The sequence below is a fragment of the Prunus persica genome, chromosome G6 (assembly GCF_000346465.2).
Source record: "Prunus persica cultivar Lovell chromosome G6, Prunus_persica_NCBIv2, whole genome shotgun sequence".
Taxonomy (NCBI): Eukaryota; Viridiplantae; Streptophyta; class Magnoliopsida; order Rosales; family Rosaceae; genus Prunus; species Prunus persica.
The window spans coordinates 12,619,395-12,631,484 of NC_034014.1; the positions used below are offsets into that span (position 1 = coordinate 12,619,395).

A 12,090-nucleotide genomic window follows, 5' to 3' on the forward strand; every position below is an offset into this window, starting at 1 on the left:
TCATTTAATTAATGTGGCATATGATATGTATATGCCACATCATGTGGTATAGAAATGTGGGATAATAATGTGGTAAGTGTAGCATTACTCTAAATTAAATTACCTTAACCTAATGCCAATTAGCATGCTCGCAAATATAGATTACAATAAGTGCTGCTTCATGGCAAATGGAGAGCAGCAGCACGATGAGGAACTTCATACTCCAGACCATCCATATTAATGTATGAGATCCAATTAATTTTGTGACAATGATTTCTATTTAACACGGCAAAAGAAACAAAACAATTATTGATTTAAAGCAGTAAACACTGTTTTTGCTAATCCAAAACAGAAGAGAAAAGTGATTGCTAATTACAAGTGTAACCCAGTTGACAGTTGATTAAGGACTTCAACTGACACTTGAATTTAAAAGGTGAGAATACCTCTCGCCTAACAATGACTTTGCCTCCACAACATATTTCCTAACACTTTGAAGCTCTTCCTCCATCTTTTCTGATAACAAACATGAACCAGACCTTGTGTCCAACAACTGCATTGTCTTCGCAGCAGCTAAAGCTCTTGCCGTGCGCAGCTCTTCCAACATTCTTAACTCAATCTGCAATTCTTCCTCCACAATCTTCGACTCGGCCTCCTTCAAAACCGATTCAAACACATGCTGCTGGTACTCAACAACCAGACTTTCAGCTTCGGCCTTCCCATTATCTTTTACTTCCAACAGCATCTCCTTCTCCTGAATAACATTCTGAAGGGCAAGTTCCATCTCTTCCACAGACTTGACGCCTTTCTGTACCTCCGCCTGAACAGCTAGCATCTCCTTATCTACCTTCCCAGACTTCACGTTCAAATCCTCAAGTTCCTTTCTCATGACTCCAAGTTTTTCTCGAGATGTCTTCATCTCCGCCTGCAGTTTAGTTTTCTCTTCCGCAGACTTCAGTAACTCGGTAGCTTTAGTTCCCACCAAATGCCAATTTTTCTGTGAGCGGTCTAACTTCTCAACATTATCTATGGCAAATAGAACCTGTTCATTCTCTTGTTTTCGATTTTCTTCCTCCAGTTTTGACTTCAAGCATGCCAGACTGATCTTTAGTTCTGCTTCAGATCCTTGCATTTCCCTCTGAGCAGCAGCTATTTCATCCTTCTGTGCTTGTAGGCAGCCCAATTGCCCTTTCTTTTGTTCCAGATAAGATGTTGAAGCAGCTACCCTTGCTCTTGCCCGAGCTTCTCGTTGCTCAAAGTAAACTACAGATGAAGAAAAGCTAGATAGGGAGTATTTGAGAGCGGATAACTTTTTATCAATTCGAGCGATGTTTTCTTTCACTTTTGAAGTGAGGAGTTCACATGATTCAAAAAGCTGCTGCTTGACCTGAATTTCAGCTTCCATTGCTTCAATTTCTCCTGAGAGTTTGCCAACCTCTAACATTACTTTCTCAAGGGAACCAAATACGGTAATTGTTTTTGCAGAATCTAAAAGTTGTTCATCTGCTGTTTCCAGTTTCTTTCTAACCAAATTTAGCGCTTCTAAAAGCTTTACTGCAGTGAGATCTGATGTCTCCAGTTCCATGTCAGACTGAGTTCCAGCATCAACCTCATTTCCTGAATTTCCAGTATTAACAGTACATCGACCAGCTCTATCAACCAAAATTCTTGAGCCACCACTTTCTTCAGTATCCGGGTTCACTTCATCGGATATATGACTGAGCCCGCCTCGCTCATTTGATCCAGAGAAACCAGATTCCTCCATTGAGACTGCTCCTTGACATAAAGTAGGTTTCTCAAACTGACGGCTTTCTCCTCCATCAGAACCAGGAAGACCATTTTTGCCAATACAATTCTTTTCCTCCAGAGACATAGGAGAAGCACCTCCATCAACTTCAACAAGCTTCTCTGGGGAATCAAATTCTCCCTTAACTGTAACACTTTTCTGACCACCGGAAGCAAGCACTCTTTTAAGTTCATCCCTCTCCTGCATGGCTCCTTCATACAAACCCATTAGTTTTTCATTTTCTTCATGCATTTCCACAAGTTGATGCTCTAAATTCTCGACCACTTTATTCATCTCAGCCTCCTTTTCTTTGGAAAGGTCAATAAAACCACCACCATTACTGTGAGTTTCAGTGCCATCATGAGCACACTCAAGTTTATTAATATTCCTGTAAGTGCTGTCTGAAGTGGCCCCTTCATATAACTCAATGAGTTTATTGTTATCTTCAATCAAAACCTTGAGCTTCATACGCAGTCCATCATTCTCTTTGGACAGGATTATTGCTGTCTCATGAGCCTCGGCTTCCCTTTCACTTGCAGCAGCAATGGCATCAACCATTGTTTTCAGCTCCATCTGATCATTGAAACTCATAATTGGCACATCAGCCGACAAAGAAGGAAGCTCAAGTTGATGTGTGTCTTCTTTCATGGCTCTAGAAGATCTCTCTTCTTCAAGTTTTGTCATCAAATCATTGATATTCCTGCAGAGTTGGTAAGTAAAATTAAGACACTTGTTATAAAGTAGAAACCTAAATCTCATTATATCAAATAAAATTAAAAATTAAAAACCATAAGAAATGAAGAGCAAAAATTGTAACCGAACAGAAAAAAATGCACACATTATGAGATCTATACTCCTCAAAAGATGAAGAATAAAAACCCTCGGTAGCCCCAGTCCCCACCAGTTATAAAATAAGACAGGCAAATGAATTTAACCATATATATAAATACATCATATTGAACTTCACAGTTCTATTGCGTTGAGATTTTAAAAAATCGAAGATAGTTGAAACCATTGAATGATTACCTTTCCATAGCTTCTTTCTCTTCAAGGCAGAGGTCTAGTTTCTTCTGGAGTGTGTCCATTTCGGACTGGTTTTGAATGGCCTGTCATGAGCAAGTTAACATCAAATACGAAAACCACTTCTATCGAGGAAAATAAAGCTCCACTAGACGAAAGACTTTTTACATGTTTTACCTGCATACGAAGAAATTCATTCTCCTCCTTAATTGAAGACTGCCAAGGTGATGCTTGTTCCTGTATCACATAGTGAAAGGGGAAAAAATGAAATGAGAAAAAGCAACAAACGTAAAAGAGACAAGCAGATAGAGTATACACATGGCGTAAACTTGAAATCAAACACTTGTAATAATCAATCACTCAAGCACTTCCAATCTAAAAAATCTGAAAATTGTTGATAAAAACCTAGTCCTTAATTTTCCGATAAAAGATAGACCTGAAAATGAGGCCTAAGGGCCGTCATATGCAATGACGAAGAAGATGAATCAAATTTAAAATGCATGCCTGATGCTCAGAAAACATGATCAAATTAATGAATTTTTTAATTAAAAATAATAATTCACGAGTATATGTGTGGTTTAAATTTGATATGCATGTCTCAAGTTTACAAACCACTTGCAGTTTTAAAGCAACACTCAAGTGTGAAAAAATTCAATATGGCATAGTTGTTGATAAGAGATAAGAAAATTATGAAACAAATAATGAACCTGCAGCTCACCTGATTAGAGATAAGAAAATTATCATCATTCTGAACTTCCATCGGCACATTGGAATTCGAAAGCTCTGATTCATGCATGAGTTTCCAATCAAGAGCGTCTAATAACTGCATGTCAGTCACAAGAAAAATATTCTGATTAGTAGAAAAGGAAAGAGGAGTAATGGTTAAATTCAAACAATATTGTACTATACTATTTCTTTACCTTGTTTTGTAACGCCATTATCTGTTCATTCATTATCTCTCGTTCACCTTCCTCATAAAAGGACTTCAACCTGTGGTATTAGATGTCAATAAGCAATAGCAGTATTAAATCTCACATTTCCTGTAAATTTTGGGGAGAAACAAAAATATAAATAAAATAAAAACCTATAAATCAGTATAGCATTTACATGTAAAAAATGTTTTTTTGTTTTAAAGAAATGGATGATGGAAATGAATGAGGAGTGTTTCTGAAAGTGGTCAGGATTTTGCCTATGAGGGGAATACAAAAATAAAACACGGCAAACAAGTACAAAAGTCTAGACTTTGAACATTAATAACATTGAAGTGAGCAAAAAGTATAAACTATCTTCACATAATTTACACGATTCTCTCAAAAGATATTGTTACAAAGAAAGAGCTTCAACTAAAGTAAACAAAAATGCCAAGAAGAAGATAAATTTTGTTTTTATGATTTCATCAATTTGTTTTATTAGTATACTATTTTTTAATAGTTGGCCACTCCATGCCATTTGTATTCTTTAATTGAAGTTGGTCACAAACTCATAGTTAGAGACGATGAAAGTGTCGATGTATATGAAGGAAACAGATGACAAGTGAGGGTGACGGCCCCTTGAAAACAGTGTATCATTATTAGTTCCTCAACCGTATGACTTTCACAGCTGAAAGAATTCTGTTTGTGATAAAAGAGGACTCAACTAGCATAAGAAGAAATACATACCTTCTTATTTCCTCTTTCAGCCTCAAATTTTCCATAGCAAACCTAGTTACTTCTTGGTTACGATCAACCTGGGCACGTAGGACCTCAATTTCCTTTAAATGTTCCTCCTTTTCCTTTAGTAAGTGGGTTTCAGCTGAGATCTTTCCACAGGCAACCGCTTCCAACCTTTTTATTCCAGCTTCTCGAAATCGTAGTCTCATCTTCAGGCCTTGTATTTCATCCTCTCTTTGTTTGGCCTAGTTCACCGCAAAGATTTATGTCCAAAAATAATTTTCAAATCATTTAATAACTGAAGAAAATTAAAATTGATTTAAATGTCCAAAACTAAACAAATCTTATAACAGAATGGCATGACTATACAAGCCTCATGCCATATCCAAAATAAGTTTTTGACTTGGAATTTTTTGTCAAATAACCAAGGAAATCTGCAAGAAATACTCTGAATGTAGGACTAATCAATCATTAAAAGATAACAAGAAGGAAAATATTTGATACATACCAGCTGCAAAGCTGCCTGGCTTTCAGCAGCCAATGTCTGCAATGCAATGTCTTTGTCCTTTTCCCTCCTGAAAGCCCCGACAAGGGCAACTTCATAGTCTTTTTTCTGAGATAGCAATAAATTTAATTACTAACCAGAAATTTCAGAACAACATTGATGCAGAATAAATTAGGGCTATTTTCGAAGTAGGAGTTGGAGTAGATCATAAATAATTTTGACTCAACAAGTAGGAAAGAATGGTGCATAGCATACCTGAGATGTCCTCTTGCTGGAAGTAAATGGACTAAATGATCCATTAGGTCCATCCCACTTGAAAGATCCTGGAGATCCTGGAAAGCTTACAGCTAATGTATCATTGTCCTGATTTCCAGTTCCTCCATTGACTAGTCCTCGTAAGTGGGATACTTCTTTCTGAAAATAAATGAACGATACACATAAGACAGAATATAAGTCACTAGAAAGCTATAAAATGTTCACTGTTTAGACTTAGAAAGTGCTCATCTAGTAGAGGACATTAAATCAGTCACAATTACCGTATGAATCAACAGAGAAAGGGTACAAATTAGTTTGTCTAAGCCGAACCTAAAAAGTGGAATCCCTGGGGTGTATTCTACAGTCAATTTTTTCGTTACCTTATTCAAAATCAGCATTCACTATAAACTCAACAAAAAGTACCTTGGTAGTAAAATAAAAAACGCGGATGGCAAAAGTCAATATAAGTTCGTAGTAATTAGACCATGTTTCTCAGTAGTTTTATGCTGACTCCTAATATGGGGTTTGTCAAGAAATCTATAATGACTAAATCAGGGCATAATCTTCCCAGAAAGATCTTTTGGTAGAAATGAGGCCAAAGGGTGGGGGAGATTTGAACTCTGGCCTTGGGGTAAATGCTCACCACCATTAAATCTACAAGTGCCGACATAATCTTCCGAGAAAGATAAAGATACCCAATCTATAAGACAAAAAATACTGTGAGTGTGACCACAAACACACAGAAAATCATGTACCTTGAGTTGTTGAATTTGCACCCTCATGGCAATGACATCTCCAGATGCATCCTCATTCACAATTGCCTGAGAACATATAAATGATATAAGCATTTTCTATCCTACTACTAGAAACAAAGGTATTACCAGAAAAGTTCAAACGTCAAAATCAGCCCTCCAGTGCCATAGTAACTCAGTCCATTTTAACTTTTGATAGACTAAAATGAATGCAAGAATAATATAAAAAGAAGACATGTTTTTGGGTCATCTAACTATTTATGTAGTACCATTTTTTTCATCTGACAAAGCAGCAAAACCCATACATTAGAAATGTGCATGCGAAAAAAGAAAGAAAAAACTGGTATACATTGTTCTTAATGAATTTAGCACGCTGTGCAAACTTCAAAGTGCTCAATGTCTCCAACGAACAACTGCAAAAACCCACATAAAATGTTAAAAAGCTACGTAATCAAGCTTGTCATACGTTATATAGAAGACAAAATATGAAAAAGAAAACTAACTATAAACTTTATAATTTCAGGTACAACAATAGGCACTCTACAAAATGAAATTAGAACATAAAACTTGATAGCTTAGAATGCAATGACCTCTAGGCACTGTAAAACATAGTTAGCATAGGAACAGTAATACATAGTTGGCATAGATACTATAAACGAAAGCAGAAGTAGAACATAAAAGGAAGATGCGTAAGAAAGAGAGATTTACTGACCAGCTAGAAGGACTAACATTTGCTATTATAATTGTCTTCGAATTCCCTCCTAGAGAATCCTGAAAAGGACACACTATCAGGATTACACGAGATTCAGAATTTCCAAATAATCAAAATTTTGTACTAGAACTACAGAAATCAAGAAACTAAAAAAACAGGGAGTGATTCTACTGAATATTAATTGCTGCAAGGGAACACTTTCAGATAGATGTAGAACTACTTCAGGAACTGCAAGGGCGATGATAGGATATAACTTTTTAACAAAACTCTTCAAAGCCTCAAACAACGAGGCTTACAAAGTCCAAATTCGTAGCCCACAAAGAAATGAGGTTATCAAACATCTTGCAATAGATAACAATCTCACATCCATGCACTGATTCTTCACTTTACTATATGCAGCACTAATTATATATCATCCACAAATAAGAAGTAACCGCATTTGATAGCATTCCGGATTGCATCAAAAACTACCTGAAGTAAAAATGTGAGCTTTGAATCCCGGTATGGAACATGGAGTGACTTCCCATTGGAAATATTTACCAGATTCATAATCACAAGTCTGCAAATATAAAAATCATCAAATGAATGGTTGAATAATCTACCACTTGAACGTCAATGAGAAAAAAAAATTCCCATGAAATTTTTTTACACTGAAAAATCTGAAGATAATGGCTAGAAAAAACATACCCCAATGTTGAAAGAGACTTGTTAATGTTAGTAGCTTCCTTCAGACGCTCACCTTCAGCTCCAGAACTCTTCTGCCTGCCATTAACACACAGACAATATCAATTAAACAGAAACTGAATTCACTGACGGCAATGGGAGAAAATATAGTAATGATAATTATTTCCTGTTTGCATACTAGAAGCAATGCATAGGTGAGGCTTACTTTCCCTACGATCCAGTCTTTATCTCTCAAAAAGTGCAAAGTACTGAGTGGGAACTACACTCTTATAGCATAAATTACGAGAAGCCCCATATTTTACATCATATCTCTTCCTTTCCCTTGTTGTACTAAACATATAGAGGCAGGTTGAACACACCCTTATCTTCCTTCAATATTCTACCAACCCTTCCTTATAAATAATTTAAAATTCACATGCTCTTCTTTACATCACTTTACCTTTCAGATCCTGCTAAGTCAACGAGATTAAGCCGAGCAAATCGATGGTGAGTTACTCCTTGGCATTCCCTCTGAGAAGAAATGAATTATCAATTAGAAGTTCCAACTGACCCACCCTAGGGAAGGAAAGAAGAAAAGGCAAGATTGTTCAATTTTTGAATAGAAATGAGAAAAAAAAACTCACTTTACTTTCAATGATGCATGTAAATACACTATGAGAGCGACTGCTAGCACGATTCATATTAGTAGCAGCTACCTTTCTATTTGCTGCACCCTGGAACAAAAAAAAGTGAAAATGCAAATTCCATTTACACTACAGCAATTATAAAATTCATTCACGGCAGAAAATAAATTTGCTACAAAGTCAGCAGTAAATGAAACAAACTATTCTATCAGTCGAAAGACGATATTTGAAAACAGTATTATACTAATTCAAATGTTTGAAGTTGAAATGATAAAAAGCATATGAGTAGAGGTCTTATATACTTGAATAAGTTGTTGCATAACATCTCGAGCACTTGTAACTTCAACCTCCTTGAGATTTTCCACATAAACACCTTTCTTTATGTCTTCTCTTATCTGTAATTTTCTCACAATTTTCACAACAAACTCGTTAGTTTATTTGAAATGACAACAAGAGATTCAAATTAGTTTTGGTAGGTTTATCTGAGTGACCAGAACTAAAATGAGAACTAGTATAAATAAAACTCTCAGCAGTAGGTGATCCATACCTGCAAGTTGTTAGATGAAGGGTCCAAAAGGTCTAGAATTTGTTCATTGTATATTTCTAAAAATGAACATTTACATACAAACTTTAATTTTTCATCTCGACCAGCCTCTTTTTCCTGAAACAACACAATCAACAAAGTGTGCATTAGTAGCTTGCAGAAAATATTAAACATAGATAAAAATCTATGTGGAATTCAGATTCAAATTTCAGCTTTGAATAGAACTAAATGGTGGAAAGTGATTCATGTAGGCAACCTTAATACTTGCAATTATGACTCAATACATGCAGCACACACCTTTTGAATTCTTGAGAACAGATATTCGAAGACTCTAGGTGTCATCCCACAATTGACACTGTGCCTTCGAGTTCCCCCCTCAATATCTCCAAGCATTGTGTGGGTCTTCCCACTTCCAGTCTGCACAGAAACAATCAAGTCAAAAGAAAGCAACCAAAAGAAATTTAAGTCATTCAAACATTTGCTTTCCTAGTTTTTGGAGACTCACTTGGCCATATGCAAACATGCAACTGTTGTAACCTATCATGCAATTGTCCACCATCGCCAATCCCGCCACTTTGAACAATTGTTCCTGTACATGAAAAAACTCAAATGAAACCCATGCCAACCAAAAGAAAGTAAAAAACAAAGCGATAAAAATGAAACACAACCAAGTAAGGCAACTGACCTGGCTAACATTCTCATCTGCAACAATGTCAAAAGTGAATCGTGACTCGGGATGCCCAGTCCAAGTAATTGCCTGACAGCTCTCTTGACGAATGCATTTGCCATAGCCTTGCACTGATATTTCAGCGTTACTAAGGGGACGAATCCGAATGATAACCTGACCATAATTTCAACATAAAACAAAACAAATTGATTCCAACGGCTTTGATTTTAAAAGCAAAAGCTAAAAACAGCACTTCCTAGACACTAATCTGAAAACCTAACAAAGCAGAACAATTAGGAACCTCACAAATACACCAAATTCAATATAAATCTGACTCAGACAAAGCAAATTAACACTTTAAGCACAAATGTAGTCTGCCTTTGAAAGCAATAAAAGTAACTTTGAAAAACTCAGCAGAATCAACGATTCGTTGAAGTACCTGTACGTTGTGGTCTTTCCAGAAGGAGGGATCTTCCCGGAACTCGAAGCTCTGATTGGACGACGCCGTACTGGTGCTGACTTTCCCGTCATCGTCTTCGTCGTCGTTCCAGTCGCGGATGCTCCGAACCGCCGAGACAGCCTCTTTGGCCGCCGATTTGGGAAGACCCGGAGTGCTCCGGACCGGGTCCGAGGAGTGGTCATGGAACCCGAACCGGCTCTTGATGGCGCTGGCGGTGTCGGATATGAAAGGCATTTCGTGTTGGAGCGAAGTGAATGGTTTTGGTGAGGGAGTGGAGATGGAGATGGAGATGTTGGTGGAAACCAGCACAAGCAAGATGACGATGAGATTGGAGAAATGTAGAGGTCGATTTTGGGGTAAAGTGAATTTGAATTTGGGAGAGAGTGGGGGGAAGGGAAATATGTTATCGGACGGTGGATACTGGTTTGGATTAACGGTTAAGATGACTCCAATTTAAACTATTGGACCGTTATGCCAAAAAAAAAAAAAACTATTGGACCGTTTGGATTCAAATCTTTTGTGCAGCCTTTTTTTTTTCATTTTTTTTTTTCAAAATTTGTTTATTTATTTATTTATGGGATGTCAACTTTCCCATCTATATTTTCTTTTGAGTGCTGCTAAACAAACACTAAAATTAACTGAGTATATTTGATTACTAATTTACCCTAATATAAAATGACTAAAAAAGATATATTGAATTGTGAAACAAATATAGTTTTAATAAATACAACATACTTACCATATTCAACCCTAATCAAACATAGAGAAGTTTTCGTATTGTTTGGTGCCAGGGTGAAATCTTATTTCTTTAGAGGAGAGAAAGAATTGCTAATAAAATCAAGGTGTACATATGGAACAATATTCGGGAGATTCTTATTTCAAATCTAAAATGAAAGATACATAACAGACTTTCCATGAAGATGAAATGCCATTAATATAAGTTGATAGAATCAGTTTCTCATGCTCCTTTGGGCCCCAGTAGTAACTGTGCCGAGAATTTACTTCTCTTGCAAATTCTTTCCTTCCTTTTGCTATACCCTCCCGTAGTCATTTCATAGCCAATACATGACCTGAGTCAAGCATAGCCAATACAAACCCTTCCAATAGTTTCTGCAGGAGCACATGAAAGTTCTTCGGCTGTGTGTAAGTTCTTTAAAGCCATAACATGTTTAACACTAACCTGAGTCTGACATGGTGCTGGCGCAGATTGGATGATGCTGGAACAGATTGGCAGCGCAAGGTATAGAAGTTCTTCTCCTGAGAATCCGATCCTTATAGCTATAACTCTGATGGGTGAATTTCTGTTTAGCTGCGTTGTTTTTCTCAAATCTAGAAGGGAGCCTTCTATTTATATGCATCTCTCTAAGTGTCTTGCCCATCAAGAAACACTTAGAGATGTCCTTCATGCTATAGGATTAATCCATTCCAATCCTTGTAGAACTAGGAACCCTTAAGCCTTCATTGTCCTTATTGAACACTGTTTACAGGCTTGCCTAATCGAGATAGGTTTTGAGTTCCTAATAAACAATAAGTCTTTGTAATCCTAAGTTGATTAGAAGATCACTTTAATGGGTTTAATGTAATAAACCTTCTTACATTCTCCCACTTGATCAAATAATCAATTTAGACTTATTGTTCATTACTTAATGGCCATGTGGAACTCAAAATTCTCTTGTTCCTTTTATCAAGCCACTGTCATTTTGAAAAATTCATAAAGGACTATCGAAGTACATGGATATATAACATCCAAGACTTTTATAATCACATACATGAATATGGAAAACACATAAGGCTTCCAACTGGATTGAAAAACAAGAAACTGTTTTAGTTTTACTATAAGTGTGACAAACTAAACAGTTCTTTGCCCACCCTTCAAGACTGCCAAGGTCTTTTAACAATCTTTAATGACTCATTTTCATAGATTCAAACTGTAAACATAATGCTGACATGATTACAGTTTGGCCTTTATTCTATTTGTCATCCATAAATAGCAAATGCAGAACATTATATAAAAGTAATTCAATTAAGTCTGCAAAATAAAACTGTCTAGATAAAACTAGTTAACAAAATCAGAACTAAAACATAACTGCAAGAACTCTAGCTCCCACTGACTCCCACTAACTTTAGGCATCAAAACTGAACTGCAATCCCATGCTTGCCACATGCCTGTGAAAAACATGATTAGGCAACCCTTTATTCAAAGGATCTGCAATCATAAAATTTATGCCAATGTGACTTAGAGCAGTCTCTCCATCTCGAATCTTTTCCTTCGCAGATAAGAACTTTAAATGCAAATGCCTCATTCCACTTGATCTCTTATTTCCTTGTGCAAAATACACTGCTGCAGTATTGTCATTCCATAACTGAATTGGTCTCTGTATTGAATCCACAATCCTTAGCATGGACATAAAAATTTTAAGCCACATTGCCATTGAAGTAGCTTCATAAACTGCTAAG

General features: G+C 36.5%; 1 protein-coding gene across 1 annotated transcript; it reads right to left on the reverse strand.

The window, feature by feature from the left end:
* Window positions 259-10,233, reverse strand: LOC18773044 (kinesin-like protein KIN-12E). Its single transcript, XM_020567117.1, has 21 exons — window positions 9,613-10,233; window positions 9,192-9,347; window positions 9,012-9,095; window positions 8,804-8,923; window positions 8,510-8,623; window positions 8,265-8,357; window positions 7,963-8,052; window positions 7,779-7,849; window positions 7,343-7,417; window positions 7,127-7,214; window positions 6,656-6,714; window positions 6,293-6,356; window positions 5,947-6,012; window positions 5,192-5,350; window positions 4,940-5,044; window positions 4,441-4,676; window positions 3,703-3,772; window positions 3,501-3,605; window positions 2,960-3,019; window positions 2,789-2,868; window positions 259-2,462 (listed from the first exon to the last, which is right to left on the reverse strand). Exons 1-21 carry the CDS (start codon window positions 9,865-9,867, stop codon window positions 389-391), a joined length of 4,224 nt encoding a protein of 1,407 aa, XP_020422706.1. The 5' UTR covers window positions 9,868-10,233; the 3' UTR covers window positions 259-388.